At 36.3% G+C, this 18179-nt stretch overlaps 1 protein-coding gene across 2 annotated transcripts in view; it reads left to right on the top strand.

Annotated features, from left to right (window-relative positions):
* LOC149804922 (uncharacterized) overlaps positions 1 to 18179 on the top strand; it is a 121174-nt gene that overhangs the window by 26732 nt on the left and 76263 nt on the right. For both annotated transcript variants that reach the window (XM_089945934.1, XM_089945929.1), the window contains exon 3: positions 573 to 897. In XM_089945934.1, the coding sequence (XP_089802060.1) occupies positions 657 to 897 (241 nt within the window). In that variant the 5' untranslated portion in view covers positions 573 to 656. The remainder of the gene's footprint in view (positions 1 to 572; positions 898 to 18179) is intronic.

The following is an 18179-nucleotide window of genomic DNA, read 5'->3' as shown; positions in this document are numbered from 1 at the left end:
ACATTTCACAGAATTTTTAGCATCTTTAACATTCATCTTTTATCTTGTAAGTATTGAGATGATGTGCCATTATAGTCCATACATAAAATCATACATACACAGACCTACATACTAACACCAAAACTTGTTTTTGCCTCATCTTTGCATAAAGCATTGTGAAGAATTGGACAGATTTCAGATCTACCAGTATACAGCTAAGCCCTGGTTTTATGTGATAGCCGCCTTCCCAAGTATGATAGCATAGCTCAAAATTGCAAAACTCAAAATTGTTGGTTTCGCTGCCTTTAATTTTCTTTGAATAAATATGCCACACAGTTAATTCTAATACCACTCATTTTAGCTGTTGAAAAATCCTATTTTTTTCTTTTAGATAAATAATTTAATTATTTTGTAGTCTTCACTAGATAATTAAATTAGAAGAAAAATCATATGAAATGGTAAACTAAAAACTTGCTGAAGGCAAAATCACATAGGTCAGTGGATACATGTACTGTATTATAGTCTAAATTTTGCTTCCATAATGCAATTGGTCCTTGTTTATATGACAACAAACTTTTCTCATTGAATTTCAGCCTTCTCAGTACCAAGAAGACTAATTCTTATCCTCTGTCCTTGAACCTTGACATCTGACCTTGGAAATAAGACTTCAATGTTAAATGAATGAGATTGCCTTGGAGACGCTGAACTCGGAAGCATCAAATGGCTACCTTCACCCTGGAGATAGCTGCAGTCATCCTGCAGAGGGCTATCTTCAAGTCAAGGGCACCTCTATCAGTGGTTCACCCTCTCCCACCCATCCATCTGCAGAAGGGTATCTTCATGCTAAGGTTGCCCCTGACACTATCATTGTGGCGGTCACTCCAGCTAGTGCAGGCAAGCCAACCAGACTTGACTTGGGTAAATATATGTAATAAATAAAACACTTGCAAAAGATGTGTCAGAGGTGATATGAAATGTAAATCAGCAGTTGGCATGTTAACTGGCATCAGTTTTGGGTTAAGTTTTTTTTTAAAAATGGCTCTTATCACCTGGTTGAATGTCTGTAATAGTCATAGCAACGTCATGTCATGATTATTCAGATAATTTAGATGTTTAATCATTTGGAAATCTGTGGTGATGAAAGGAATTATTAGAGAAAGAATTATTTGCAGGCAAGGGTATGCTTTTCTTGCAAAATTTTATAGTCCTCAGACATAATATTATTTTATCTTTTAAGTAAATTTTGTTTGGTTTCAAAATAGAAGGCTTGATTAATTTTCTTTCTCATAATGTGCTTGAAGCTGTATCACACACACACACACACACACACACACACACACTATATGTACTCACTTGTAAGTCAAGTTCAGCTACAAACTGCATAAACCCAGATCTGTCATTGCATAATGTGCTGGCAGATCTGAGTCTTTGCAGTTTGTTAAGAATGATCAGTAGAACAAGCAACATAAACCCAGATCTTCAGGCACATTATGGCTACAGCAGATCATCTTTGTTCTTTACACTTTGACTTAGCTTCTAAATGCGTATATATGGTAAAGAAGGACATATCCCTGTATTGGAGGTCACTTACTCCTTATTTCTTTTAACCTACATGTATTATAGTAAAGAGTGCTTTGCTGGCCATGGTCTATTGTCAAGGCCAAAAATCAATTCCACATTTTACATGTCTGCACAATAACTTAAAAGTAATTTTGGAAAATGAAAAATGTGGTAAATATTTTTCAGCATCAATAAAGAGTATGCCACTTATATTATACATATAGCTCAGTTCTCAGGCATTATGGTGGGGTACACATGTTATACATATAGCTCCGTTCTCAGGCATTATGGTGGGGTACACATGTTATACATATAGCTCAGTTCTCAGGCATTATGGTGGGGTACACATGTTATACATATAGCTCCGTTCTCAGGCATTATGGTGGGGTACACATGTTATACATATAGCTCCGTTCTCAGGCATTATGGTGGGGTACACATGTTATACATATAGCTCCGTTCTCAAGCATTATGGTGGGGTACACATGTTATACATATAGATTGTTCTCAGGCATTATCGTGGGGTACACATGTTATACATATAGCTCCGTTCTCAGGCATTATGGTGGGGTACACATGTTATACATATAGCTCAGTTCTCAGGCATTATGGTGGGATACACGTTATACATATAGCTGAGAAAGTTCTCAGGCGTTATGGTGGGGTACACATGTTATACATATAGCTCCGTTCTCAGGCATTATGGTGGGATACACATGTTATACATATAGCTCCGTTCTCAGGCATTATGGTGGGGTACACATGTTATACATATAGCTGAGAAAGTTCTCAGGCATTATGGTGGGGTACACATGTTATACATATAGCTGAGAAAGTTCTCAGGCATTATGGTGGGGTACACATGTTATACATATAGCTCAGTTCTCAGGCATTATGGTGGGGTACACATGTTATACATATAGCTGAGAAAGTTCTCAGGCATTATGGTGGGGTACACATGTTATACATATAGCTGAGAAAGTTCTCAGGCATTATGGTGGGGTACACATGTTATACATATAGCTGAGAAAGTTCTCAGGCATTATGGTGGGATACACAATAAACCTGACAGAAAACAAACTTGCTTATAAGTCAGGTCTAATAACAGAATAGACAGACCTCAATTAACCATTGCATAATATGCTGGTAGATCTGGGTCTATGCAGCTTGTTAGTAGAAAAGCAGAAGAACACACAACACAGGTCACTGATATTCAAGCACATTATGAAATGGTAAATCAGGGTCTATGTTGTTTGCAGATGGTCTCAGCATGTGAATGATGATATATGGTACAGGTGTAATTTACTATGTTGATTATGCCAAAGATATTTAGATGTCAGGACAGTCCATCTAGCTTCTGTAGCCATTGATTCAGTGGACCAAATCTTGTTTTTTTCTTTTGACATTAATTATAGTATTTTTCATTTGTCATTGCTCATTGTACGTAAGGTTCACTTGAGAATGCATTGAGTCAGAAATATAAAAGAGCTGCTGAAGATTTATTTGCCTATACAAGGTTCTGCGATGTCCTTAGGGTACTAAAAACCACTGAAGAAAAAATGGGTATTGTTAACAGAAAGTTCAACCACCTTCTTAATATAAACACAAGTCCATCATCTGTGTCCATTACCAGTTAGTTTCTTTTTTTTTCTTCAAGGAAAGCACTATCACCAAGTTGTAACAATACTACAAAGAATTTTGCAAGTACTCTTGAACTGGAATGGCTAAGGTGTTCAATATATCCAGTGGCTTCAGAGATGCAGTTAAAATAAATAATTTTTGATTGTATGAGGGCCTCACTGTAGATTAGTTCTTCAGCTAATCATGTTACCCTCTTTAAATAAAGTCATTATTATTATTATTATTATTATTATTATTATTATTATTATTATTATAATGAGTTCAGACTTTAGAACTATTATATGGGATAAACCTAAATATACATTTGATGAGCACTGGTTTGTACAGTGAGTTTAGACTTTAGAACTATTATATGGGATAAACCTAAATATACATTTGATAAGCACTGGTTTAGTATGTTGTTGTTGTTGTTGTAGTGTTTAATGCCATTTTTCAGCACAAAATAGGCTATATATGGTGGCCAGTATTAATGGTGGAAGAAGAACCCGGGAAAACCCCAGAAAGAGCCATGACCCACGAGAAGCTACCGGCAAGCTTTCTCACATACCCACATTGGTTGAGCTAGAGAATCGAACTTGCATTAATCAGTTTCTATGGAAGATTAAATTTTGAGCATTTTCAGGATATGATGAGCAAGAAGTGCTTTTGTTTTTGATGAAGTGATGACAACTTGAAATGTTTTCATTCTCTTCTTCACAAAAAGGAATATATGCAAAGGAACTCATTGAAAAATACAATTAAACAATTTTTTTCCATTCATTCATCTAAAGCTTTGAATTGTAATTTTCAGTTTAATTACAAAGACATTAGTTTATATTAACTGGATGAATCTTAAAAACAGTATTATTGATAATGAGACTAAACCGATATAATTTATTTCTGAAAGTTATATACTTTACTGACCTGGTAGTTTTTGGACTTCATTTCCACCTGACAAAATCATGGATTAATATTCTTATTTGTAGATGTTTGTATACCATGATCAACCCCATACTCTTAGTGATCATGGACACAGTTGATACAGTCTTGTGTATGGCAATTTGATATACAGCATGAAAATAATGTATCAAATAGGACATGGACCCTGATATGCTGCACATTATGCGATGGCATATGAAGGCTTATGTTGTTTGCAGTTGGATTCAACTTAAAAACAAGTAAAAGGTGGCAGCTGAATAGTGTATTTAGCAAAAGAATGTCAGGTACATGTATCATTGCTTTCATTAGCTGGTGGGTGTTTTTTTTAGGAGACCAGATTATGGGTTGATAATGGTCCCATAACTTAATTAAAAAAACATTTAAAAACAATTCTCAATCTCCAGTTTTTTTTATAGCTCTACTATGTGATGACCTGTCATCAATCATCCTCCTGTCCATCAATCCATTAGCACAATTTTATTGTCACTTCTGTTTATAAACTAGTGGAAGGTTGAAAGGAAATTTAATTTTTAATTATACACACACTCATCCCAGGGTTAGTTAGTGCTAAATGAAAATGGTGCATGTGGAACATGGTCAACATGGCAATTACTATCAGAGTTCCTTATTAGTTATTGCCTTTTTGTTGCAGCTTAATGTAGTGTAAGATGGAATCTTGAGAGCACAACTTGTCTTGCAGTATTTTGAGTTTTTATGGCTAATTGTGAAATTTGGTACATATTAGGGTCATCAAGTAAAGATGCACGTTGACAAATCTTTGTGTGCCCACTCTTTGCAAGAGTTATTGCCCTTTTTGGCTTACATCTGGATGCAATATATATCACAGACTTTGTGAATGCAGTTACTTACAGTTTTCAGTGGATTGCTGGGAATCTTGGTCATCATTAGAATGTATGCATCTTGAGTGGTTATTTTACTGACACTGTTTTCCGAACATATTTGCTAACCTGACCTTAAGGCCACATGAGGCTTAGGATTTGGCCAATCATCTGTCGTCCATCAATTAAAAACTGCTATGTTCTACTTCTTTTTAAAGACCACTGGACAGATTTAAACCAAATTTGGCAGAAAGGATCTGGCTTGAATGGTATCAGATTTCTACAACTGATGCTGATCCACCATCAAGTATTACTAAAAATAGTAACAAATTTAAATTACTTCTGCTCAAGAATCACTCAATAGAATTGGACCAAATTTGAGAGAAAACATACTGGTATAGAGAACTTTCAAAGTAATGCAAATGATCCTGATCAACTTCAAAAATATCACTAAAGATAGAAAAACCTTTCTAAAAACATTTCAAACCCACTCCGCAGAATTTGACTAAAACGTTGGCATACAGCGTCATGACAGAGTGCTGTTACAATGTATTAATTATGCCATTCCACCATAACGTCAAACTGAATCCAGCATTTGTCTAAGAAAGAGAGCAACTTTTCAAATTTTCAAGGAGTGACATGTTCTTCTCTACCCTCATTTGTAATAGGTATTTTATCGTACGTTACTTTTACACTTGTAGTCATAGTAATGATGCATCTCAGAAATGTTCTACATGGAACTAAGACAGTAATCAAATTTAGAATCTCAAAAATTTAGTGATTGAAGTTGATGGAGTTTAGGTACAGGTTTCTCCAGACTTTAATAAGATCCAGACACTTTTTCAGTTTTTCAAGAAGGCACACCTCCATTACCACTAAGTCCAATTTATACCCTAGGAAAATCATGCTTGCGCTGGATCCATGGTTTTTATCCTTGGCAGTGGGAATACCCAAATCCAAGAGAACTGCTTTGCAGCCATGATGGATTGTATCCAGTCTTAAGAAATCATACAGTATATAAGCTGTGCAATGGATAATTTCTTATTTGCAGTCAACTGAAGGGCTAATAAATATTAGATGGCTGAAGATACCCCAGCCCTGCCTCATCCCTACCCCAGGCAAGCATTTATAATATAAATGTGCACCTTTCCACCTTTCCATTTGAAACCAAATAGATAATGTGTGTGTGTGTGTGTGTGATGTGGATTTTTTTAGTAGCTTTAAGAAAAATTCAGTCATATTGCTGTGGTGTCTGCAGAGTGACAGTTTATCGTGATGTCTAGCACTGGGCATCATGCCACAGACATGTAGCATCATCTCCCACCCAGTCACACTATCCTGACACCAGGCTGACCAGTCCTAACACTAACCTCTGTATGCTGAGCACCAAGCGAGGCAAATGTTAGTATTGTTTTTAAAAGTCTTTGGTATGACTAAGCCAGGGTTCACACCTGCAACCTCTTGCTTCTGAGATGGATGCTCGAACCGGAATGGTGATAATGTTTGTGAGCTCAATAGCATTATGAATGTGTATCTCTGTCACCCAGGACAAAGCTGCTTAAGTGTTTTCATAAGTTACTGTTGAGATTATCAGTAAAATATTTTCATGAATTGACTGCACTGGAGAATGGGAGACCAGCACCCAATGAAGGGATGTTGAAGTAATTATGATGAAATTAGCAATTCTGATTTGATGGAAATTGGCAGCCTCTCATCAGGGAAAACAAAAACCTTTTGAAAATTTAAATTTTGATGTTGATGTTGAGATGCCCACATGATAGTTTCAGTCAGGTGTAGTGTTGAGCTGATCATGTATGTATGTAGTGTTCGTGGTGAATTGTGCCCCACTCTGTCTTTCCTCTTTCAATGAGGCAAAGGAAATTCTCATTATATTAAAACCAGTGTACATTTTTTTGGTCAGAGAGATAGGTCTCTCTGACCAAAAAAATGTACACTGGTCAGTGGTCTCTACGTGATGAAAGAGGTTTGGTGCTTAACTTTGGGCTTTTTTCTTTAACAAAGGATCATGATGAAATGATTCCATGCCAGTGTCCATTGATTAATATTGATGGATTTCGAATGTGATGATGTGACTAAATTAAATGCCTTGGATGTTGACTTTTCGTTGGTAAGGAAGAAAGTTAACAGAGAGTAAATCCCCAAAATCTATAACTGAATCTGACCAGATTTGTATTCTAAGTTATATTAGACTGAGGCTTTGATGAGATTTATGTCCTTACAAATCCTGCAGAGTCATAGCAGTGAGTCACCATTGCTTGCTAACATACCATAGTCCATCATGGGCTGTATAGCAGAATCCAAAGCTTCTTGCACCATTGCTGCTGGGCACATTATAACATCACTGATCTATGCAATACTTTGTGTAACATCACTGGTCTGTGCAGTACTTTGTGTAACATCACCAAGCTGTGCAGTACTTTGTGTAACATCATTAATCTGTGCATTACTTTGTGTAACATCACTGGTCTGTGCAGTACTTTGTGTAACATCACTGGTCTGTGCATTGTTTTGTGTAATATCACTGGTATGTGTAGTGTTTTGTGTAACATCACTGGTCTGTACAGTATTTTGTGCAACATCACTGGTCTGTGCAGTACTTTGTGCAACATCACTGGTCTGTGCAGTACTTTGTGCAACATCACTGGTCTGTGCAGTACTTTGTGCAACATCACTGGTCTGTGCAGTACTTTGTGCAACATCACTGGTCTGTGCAGTACTTTGTGCAACATCACTGGTCTGTGCAGTACTTTGTGTAACATCACTGGTCTGTGCAGTACTTTGTGCAACATCACTGGTCTGTGCAGTACTTTGTGCAACATCACTGGTCTGTGCAGTACTTTGTGCAACATCACTGGTCTGTGCAGTATTTTGTGCAACATCACTGGTCTGTGCAGTACTTTGTGCAACATCACTGGTCTGTGCAGTACTTTGTGCAACATCACTGGTCTGTGCAGTACTTTGTGCAACATCACTGGTCTGTGCAGTACTTTGTGCAACATCACTGGTCTGTGCAGTACTTTGTGCAACATCACTGGTCTGTGCAGTACTTTGTGCAACATCACTGGTCTGTGCAGTACTTTGTGCAACATCACTGGTCTGTGCAGTACTTTGTGCAACATCACTGGTCTGTGCAGTACTTTGTGTAACATCACTGGTCTGTGCAGTACTTTGTGCAACATCACTGGTCTGTGCAGTACTTTGTGCAACATCACTGGTCTGTGCAGTACTTTGTGCAACATCACTGGTCTGTGCAGTATTTTGTGCAACATCACTGGTCTGTGCAGTACTTTGTGCAACATCACTGGTCTGTGCAGTACTTTGTGCAACATCACTGGTCTGTGCAGTACTTTGTGCAACATCACTGGTCTGTGCAGTACTTTGTGCAACATCACTGGTCTGTGCAGTACTTTGTGCAACATCACTGGTCTGTGCAGTACTTTGTGTAACATCACTGGTCTGTGCAGTACTTTGTGCAACATCACTGGTCTGTGCAGTACTTTGTGTAACATCACTGGTCTGTGCAGTACTTTGTGCAACATCACTGGTCTGTGCAGTACTTTGTGCAACATCACTGGTCTGTGCAGTACTTTGTGCAACATCACTGGTCTGTGCAGTATTTTGTGTAATATCACTGGTCTGTGCAGTACTTTGTGCAACATCACTGGTCTGTGCAGTACTTTGTGCAACATCACTGGTCTGTGCAGTACTTTGTGCAACATCACTGGTCTGTGCAGTACTTTGTGTAACATCACTGGTCTGTGCAGTACTTTGTGCAACATCACTGGTCTGTGCAGTACTTTGTGTAACATCACTGGACTGTGCATTGTTTTGTGTAATATCACTGGTCTGTGTAGTGTTTTGTGTAACATCACTGGACTGCATATAATATGGATCAGGACTCAGAGAGCTGCTGGTATTTGGTACACTGGACAGACTAAGCACAAAAAGGTATTCAGATGTTTAGTCCATTTCTGAGATTTGTTGCAATGACCAGTTTTGGGGGAGCTGCTGCCTCTGGGGATGCATTGGATGTGCTGGGTCCATCATCTGTGGCAGCTCTGTTGTTTTTTGGTGATTTTTTTTGGAAATGGTTGCCTGGACTTCATGGGCCACACCTTTTGATGCTGACCATTTATGAGGCATTGTCAAAAAGAATGAACATGCATGCTACATGCATTCATCATCATCATCATCATCATCATCATCATCATCATCATCATCATCATCATCATCATCATCATCATCATCATCATCATCATCATCATCATCATCATCATCATCATCATCATCATCATCATCATCATCATCATCATCATCATCATCATCATCATCATCATCATCATCATCATCATCATCATCATCATCATCATCATCATCATCATCATCATCATCATCATCATCATCATCATCATCATCATCATCATCATCATCATCATCATCATCATCATCATCATCATCATCATCATCATCATCATCATCATCATCATCATCATCATCATCATCATCATCATCATCATCATCATCATCATCATCATCATCATCATCATCATCATCATCATCATCATCATCATCATCATCATCATCATCATCATCATCATCATCATCATCATCATCATCATCATCAGTCCCTTAACCCAAGAGGTCATTGGGGCACCACAGATGACTTCACAAATAATTCTCTCCATCTTTGCCTGTTCTCTACTGTCCATTTGGGAATCTCCACACCCCATGCCTGTCCACTCTTTCATGTTGTCTTCCCACCTCTTTTTCTGTTGGCCTCTTCTTCTGCACCATTGCACTGTACCTTGCAAGATTGTTGTTGCCAGTCAAGATGATCTTGAGATATGACCCTACCACTTCAGTTTGCATTTTCTTCAGTGGTCAAGAGGTCTTCATAGTGTTTGATGTCCTGCTGAATCCTGTTGTGCACCTGATTGTTGGTTACATGGTCAATGTATGAGATTCTCAAGATCTTGCAGTAGCTTCTCATTTCTAAGGTTTGAGTCCATTTTTTGTAGATCTGATGTGAGTGTCTGAGTATTTCACAAGTACACAGAAAATTGGTTATGACAATCGAGCGCATCAGCTTTATTTTGAAACCAAGAGTAAATACTGTACATGCATTACACTAATTTAAATGGAACCCACATTTAGATTAACATCCATAGATGTACATGTATTCTTGTCCCAAAAGTACATTCAAGAAATTTAAAAATAGATGAAATATTAACTCAAAATAAGTATAAAAAAGAAAAGAAAACAGTTCTACTAATATACATTCCTTCTGCTAATACTGTATATCATTTTCACAGATGAATTGTTCAATACAGCATATTTTATATGTCTGTGTGCTCACTGATGCTTGTCTAAATGTTCTGGGCTTGAAACTTTGATTTTCAGAATAACTCAATTCTTTAGTGTCAACTTGAATTTATACAATGTGTTGTATGTGCTGCATATATATAAGGCATGGGCAACTTCCCCCAGGGCACAGACCAGATAAGCGAATTTTAAAACTGCACCCTATGATGTAAATTAATGGATAGCCTGATCTGGCTCACATGCTGTATTTTTACTCAGACCTGGTATATATTGTACATAATGAAAGTCCTCAAGGTAGATTAGTTTCTGTTACTAATTGAGTAACCATCTCTAAAGAAGGCCATTATTATTTTAATTATTATTATTATTATTATTTTTGTTATTAACCAGTCATGAATAGTCAGTGTGTAGTATGATAAAGAACATCAAGTTGAGCTTTACACGTAAATAGTTAAAGAAAATTCTCTCTAGACAAGTAGCAAGTTAGACAGGTACAATTATCATAGTTCTTTCATAACACGATGCATAAAATAATATTAATTGAAGATATGAGCAATACACACACATATAAATTAAAATCTTGCTCAGGTTGAAAAAATAACATCCACAGAGACATTACTGGCAAAACTGTAACAGACCTCCAGTAATGTGTACTGAAAATGGATCAATGGTGAGACATACAGGACTCACAGTACTAATTCAGTTCCCATAGTAAACCTATGCAAACACCATGATATTACAAATTCAATAATTTTAAATTTAAGAGTGCTCATGATCAAACCTATATTTATCAGTATAGATGAAACCTGGATTACAGCTTCTGTGTAGAGGAAAGGATATGAGCCACGGTATTTTCTGGACCTACATGTGTTTTGAAACGTGCTTTCAATTTCGCACCAAAGAGTCAGGTGCTAATTTCAGTAATGAGTGTTCCAAATGCAAGACTGTTAAAGGAATGAAATTCCATCAAGAAAACAATGTCTCTCTTTTTTTTTTAATCACAACTAGGATAAGGTCTCAAAAGATTCTTTTTCCTAAAAAAATAACTTTCATTATCAACCAAACCTGGCCATCCAAACCCATATATACTCTGTTTTATGTTCACCCAATTCCAGGCTGGTTCCCATTTTTCCACACAATTAGTACTGTGTGTCCTACAAGGTAAGGCACCACACTGCAACCAGTAATGTGTTCTTGAAATGGACCAATGGAGAGACATACAAGGCAGAATAGTCTGGGCATCAAACTGTAAATAGTATCTTGTGTTGATAATGGGACCAAAAGACAAACAGAGAATGCAATATGGTAAGGGCATCACACTGCTAATAGCATTTTGCGTTGGTAATGGGACCAAGTGACAGACATAGAAAGCAGAATGGTAAGGTCACTGTACTGCAAATAGTAATCTATGTTGGTAATGGGACCAAGTGACAGATAGAGAAGGCAGAATGGTAAGGGAACCACACTGCAGATAGTATTTTGTGTTAGTAATGGGACCAAGTGACAGACATAAGAAAGCAGAATGGTAAGGGTACCACACTGCAAATACTAGTAGTATTGTGTGTTAGTAATGGGACCAAGTGACAGTCATAAGAAAGCAGAATTGTAAGAGTACCACACTACAAATAGTAATGTATATTGTTATTGGGACCAAGTGACAGACAGAGAAATTCAAGGCAGAATGGTAAAGGTACCACATTGCAAATAGTAATGTATATTCCAAATAGGACTAGGATTACATAATTGAACTTTCAGAAAGGAGGACACTCCAGAGAGTGGATGAATCTGTATCACTTATCTGTGTAGAGTTAAGGAGGACATATCTGGGGAAAAAAGGATATACAGCAGCCCTAGATGGGACCAATACACACAAATACAGGAAAGTAATGGAACCACACTGCAGGAAATAGTTTTTGTGGATGGTTAAAATAATTATAATTTTATGAAACACAAATTTTAATGAGCACTATTTTGCCAGAATTGAAAAGCATTGCTGGTCCTATTTTAGAAATTGTAATCAAGTGACACTAGTTAGCATTTTCCCCCTGTTCTTGTTAGGTTGGCAGAAGAGATAGGTCCATTGTAGTTTGCAAAAGGATCAGTAAATATATGCAGTAGTTATTATCTGAAGAGGGTTGTAACTAGCAGGTGCATTAGATGATTGTCTCTGATTTTTGTTTTGGAACAGATCTCCAGCATTTTTGTCCAATCTCTACTATTTTTATCCAATCTCCATAATTTTTGTCCAGTCTCCAGCAGAAAGCTATCTCCAATATTTTAATTTCTGACAACATGTATGGCTTCAGATAATTTGTTATGGCCATGGCTGAGTAAATTGATTGATGAAACTATGAAATGAACAAGTACATGTATTAGGTCATGAAATGAACAAGTATGTGTATTAAGTAATCAAGAAATGTGCTCTTATAGTTGAAAAAATCCACTGAATGTTGGTTAGTGTGTCAAGTAGGGTCACATGCAAGACAGATGATGACAATTTGCACCTCTTAAGAAGACTGAAGTTTTCTTCCCATATAAGTACATATGCTTGCACTTGGACAGTTATATACCGAGTATACAGTATTTTACTGCCAACCTGTTTAGATTACAGATTTAGAACTTTATTATGAAAATTCAGATCAATATAAATCACTTAGTTCTGGTGAAACTGTTTATTTGCACATATTAATTTTACACATGTCTTACAAAATCAGCAGTGCTTTTAAGTAATGTTTTATTGATGATGTTTAACGCCTTCAGTTTAAGACCTTAGTGTTATTAAATTGATCTTTAGAGATTTTAAGTGGGTTGTTTGTCATTTCTAGTTCCCCTTGAAAAAAAACACCTTTTCTCTCAAATACTGAGGAGCACTTTACAAAAACGTAATTGACAAAAACATATATTTGGGTGTGACTGTTACTGACATATATCGCCATGGGCAACAGTCATGTAATGAGAGGAGTACCGTGATGAACAAGATTTGTCATGTTTCACTAGGCATGCTGAGTAAGATCATGTAAAAGGTTGTAGGGTAGGGCATTTGCTACATTGGATTGCTTAAAAAAATAATGTTATTTTTTTGTTCTGGTTTAATGATCAATTGTTACGACTCTTTGTTCAGAAACTTTGGTAAGTACCATATATAAGTCAAGTCACCTGCAAACCACAAAGATCCTGATCTGCTTTAGAATAATGCACCTGAAGGTCAGGGTCTATACTGTTTGTTCTACTGATTACAAAAACTGCACAGATCCAGATCTGCTAGCACATTATGTGATGACAGACCTGGGTCTGTGCAGTTTGCACTTGGACTTGTCTTATAAGCCAGTATATAAAGTAACAGAAAGAAACAAAATCAACAAGTTTCATAAAATTTAACAATTAAATTTATTATCAAACTTACAAAATGTAAATGTAAGTGGAGCTTACAGTATTATGATTTGACTCCAAAATAATCCTAAAAGGGTCTTCTAAAGTCCAGAAGAATCAAACATTCTGAATTAATTTCAGATCTTCCAATGTATGTATCACAATGGCATTGTCGATAACTCCTTTGAATAATTCATAATAGTCCCAGAATAATATTTTAGTCCAATGAGCACTTTACCATTTCAGTGAATAATCGTAACAAATACCTCATCTCAGATAATATAAGCATAACATTAAACACATCTGCAGACTGATTTTAACATATGAAATAAGAATCTGAAATAGGAGTAATCAAAAATAGCAATTAATTTGATTGCTCAGTTCTCTACTTATATACATCTACAAGAGTCTGTTATGACTATAGGTTACAATACACCCCACATGACAGATCTTACTACTCAATTTAATATTGCACAATACCTGTTCATGTGACTTAATGCATCCATTGAGAAATAACTCTTCTCTTCTAAAAACCCACTAGATCCCACCAGCCAGTGAGAAATTATCCCAGACTTGTCAACAGGTTTATTATTAGAAACTTGACAACATCTGTTTATTGATCCTATGCAATATGCAGGCAGTGTAGTATCTTCCAGCAGAATGTATACCTAGTGTCCAAAATTAGCTGTGTAATATCTTCTTTATAAATAATCACTACAGTTTACAGTCATAAACAAAAATTACACAAAGATAGTCATGTACCAAGAATTACACAAAATATAGATATACATAACAACATAACAGTTAATAAAGAAACATGCATGCAAGTGGCACTTGTGTGTGTGTGTGTGATTTTGATTTTTAGCATAGCTTAAAAAAAAATTCACTCGTATCGCTGTGATATCTGTAGAGTGACAGTTTATAGTGATGTCTAGCACTGGGGCATCATGCTACAGACATGTTGCATCATGTCCCACCCAGTCATATTATCCTGACACCAGGCTGACCAGTCCTAACACTAACCTCTTAATGCTGAGTGCTATGTGAGGCAGCTGCTAGTACCATTTTTATAAGTCTTTGGCATGTCTCAGCCATGGCTCAAACCCATGACCTCTTGCATCCGAGGCAGATGCTCTAACCATTTAGGCCACTGGAGCAGTATGGCATTTTTGTGCCATTATTATTGTTGGCATTAACGATTAAAAAATCTTTTAAATATGAATTTATTTAAATAACTCTTCATGCTTTTCCTTTTTTTTATCCACAGCCAGCAAAGTTGGAATGGGAAATAGTGTTTTACCCATTATTTCATTCACATGTTTACTACTGTATTGTTTGTTTCATGTGTTACTATGCTAGTTTATTCTTGTGTTTGCTTGTTCATTTATTCATTCTGTTCTCAGTCTTGGACCTATTTTATACCACTTACTGGAGGTAGTATTGGACAAAATCTATTGAATGTATCTAGTCATGAAATCTGGGAAATGTTATAATCTTGATCTAAAGATGCAAATATTAACAAATCACTATGCTTCTGTGACTTTTGTTAGAGTTTGTGATATGGGAGTCTGATGTGGCTTATGACAGAATCTTGTAAACACAACTAGTCTCAGTTTTCAGTGGCTCACCTTGAAACATTTTACATTCTTTGGTTATCAGTTGAAGATGTGTATTGTGTTTGAACAAATCCTTCCTTGAGTTTTTGTATAGTTGTTTCCCCTGAATGTTTAGGTGCTGACCACATTGCATGACATAATCTGTTGAATGCAACTAGTTCCACAGTAGCCAGTAACTAGATATGGATGGTTAAGAGTTATACTGTCACATGACACCATGACAGGTAGAGGATTATATCATTTCACCCTCTCACCCTGCACACCTGTCACATGACATACATTTTCATTTATATATATATTTAATGTTTTTAAAATAATAAAAAGTACAAAACTTGATTTAACTACAAATTAATATAATTTAACATGTTGGCAAGAGACTCAGCCTTTATTTAGACTGACAGAAACTATAACTATTACATAATGCATCAGATCACAGCTAGTCAGATTTACATCTGAATCCCCAATACAGTTAGCTGTGTGAGAGCTTGAGCTTGAGCAGTTGGTACCATTATGTCTTAGTTTGTTCTACTGCATTTTTGGCAGAGGTGACTAATGAAAGCAGTAGCCATGGTGCCATGGTGTTCTCTTGGGCATTAGGCACTTTACTCTTATTGCCTTGGCAATTAATAACTTCCTTGTGTTGCTGTGCCAAGGCTGATTGTAGTGTAATAATCATCTTGTGATCATGACTTGTCTTGCAGTTTGATATGGATGAACCTTAATACATATTTATATCTGAAAATCTTGGTTATCCCATGACTTTTTGTAAGAGTTATTGCCCTTTTTACATTCCCACCAAAAGGCATAGCATATAATCTTAATAAGCTGTCCATCTGTCTATCCACTATTCTTCCCTAATTTGTTTCTATAAAGTAACTCAGGTTCTCCACTATCTGTCGTTACCAATATTTTTTAATTAGCTAGTATTTAGGGCAAGGAAAAAAAAATATTTTATGCTCAAGTCAAAGGTCACAGTCACAGGGACTAAAAGAAGCCAAACTTTTTTCACAAGAGCTTGACTTGTGTACCAGACACCTTCACCAAACTATCTTGCATCAAGGATGAGAAAGACACCTAATACATTTTAGAGACAAAAGGTCAATTGTCAATATCACAGTGACTCTAAGAAAAAAATGATTTCCAAACAATATTTTGAGATTATTATCTCCTACTTTGACCAGACTTTATGGAGGACTTGCATTTGAGACAGTTGGGAAAACACCTGTTCATTTTGGTTCAAAATACCAAAAGTCAAGATCATAGTGACTGAAGAAGGAAAATAATTTCCACATAACTGTTTTAAATTATGTACATAATGCCATAACTTAACACTTGCATTTGAGACAAGGATGACACCTGTTGCTTTTGGGATGATCAGATTTAAAGATCAAGATCTCTTTGACTCAAAGAAGGAAAACGGTTTCCACCAAATAATTCAAGTGCCACAAACCATTACCAAATTGTGTAGCTGGATTGCAATTTAGACAAGATAGGCACCTATTTGTTTGTATTTTGGGGACAATATGTGAAAGATAAGGATCACAGTGACTGAAAGAAGGAAAATAACTTTCCGCAAAATAATTTGAGTTCTGTGTCTTTTAACACTGTATCAGATTTTGTGGGTTGCCTGCATTCAAGACAAGGAAAAAAGTACTGATTTTGGAATTCAAAAGGTCAAGTAGAAGACAAAAGAAAAAAGGATTTACATAAAAGAAGTATACTGTTAACCACATGGTATGCATATCATATACTATTTACAATACTCTTGTTGACTTACAGCTGGATGAAGTTGATATTTTTGTGGGTTTAGTACCATTTTTAGCACATGATATACATGGCTATACATGTCAGATAGTATATCTGGTGGAGGAAGAACCAGTAAAAATCCCAGGAAGAACCACCAACCCACAGGAAGCTACATGTACTAGTAAGCATTCTCACATACCCACATAGGCTGGGACTGAGACAGAAATGAGGTGACAGTGATCTGTAAAGTTTAGCAATTTAGACCACTTTACCACCTGGAGGCCCACAGTGCTATGCATGACAGAATATTGTGAAAGCTGCCGTGTCAGTGGATTGCTGTGAATCTTATTACATATTATGGTTATCATCATCAGAGGTGCATGTTGGTATATCATTTTATTCACACTACTTTTGTCAGTTTTATGAACTTATTTTGACTGCATTCTCATCTCCATCATGCAGGTAGTTAAAGAATGCAGAGATTAGGGTATGATTGCATTAGCAAATTGTTCACCATTTGTCTAATTTACATACCCTCATAAAAACTAATATGTGGGTGCTTCTTTGAAAAAGTAATGCAGGTATATCAAAACAAGGTTACTATGATTTAAGTTCCATACTTGAGTGAATTTTATTTTCAGGTTTCCATTCATTATATCGCACAAATGTGTTTCTCCTACACACATGAAAATTGGCTAGTGGATGCATCTCAAATAGAGTAATTCAGCCATACCAAAATTATGTCACTGATACCTATTTTTCACACATGAGTGACTTTGTCTTTTCAATGATTTCTTCATTACAATGAACTGTATTTAACTTGCATTCATGAAAATTGTCATTTGGATGCATCTCAGAGAGAGCAACTCATACCAACACACTGACTTACTGGTTTGACACATGAGTAACTTTTTTTCAGCTATCTGTTCATTACACCCTCTGATGTTTTTACCTACACTGAAGAATATAGGTATGTTGATGCACTTGAAAGAGAGTAACTCTGCAATACAATAATGACCTAATTTTCATGCTTAAGTGACATCTGTATTTTCATCTATCTATTTGTTAGACTCAGTCTTGTATCCTATTTTGTCAACACATAAAATTGGTATTGGCATGTATCTCCAAGAGTGTAACTCAACCATACCAAAATTAGACCATTGTGATC

This window comes from Sinohyriopsis cumingii, chromosome 2, assembly GCF_028554795.1.
Source record: "Sinohyriopsis cumingii isolate HCF-2022 chromosome 2, ASM2855479v2, whole genome shotgun sequence".
Classification (NCBI taxonomy): Eukaryota; Metazoa; Mollusca; class Bivalvia; order Unionida; family Unionidae; genus Sinohyriopsis; species Sinohyriopsis cumingii.
Note: the sequence above shows the minus strand (reverse complement) of the source record. Positions and strands in the feature narration are given on the sequence as shown.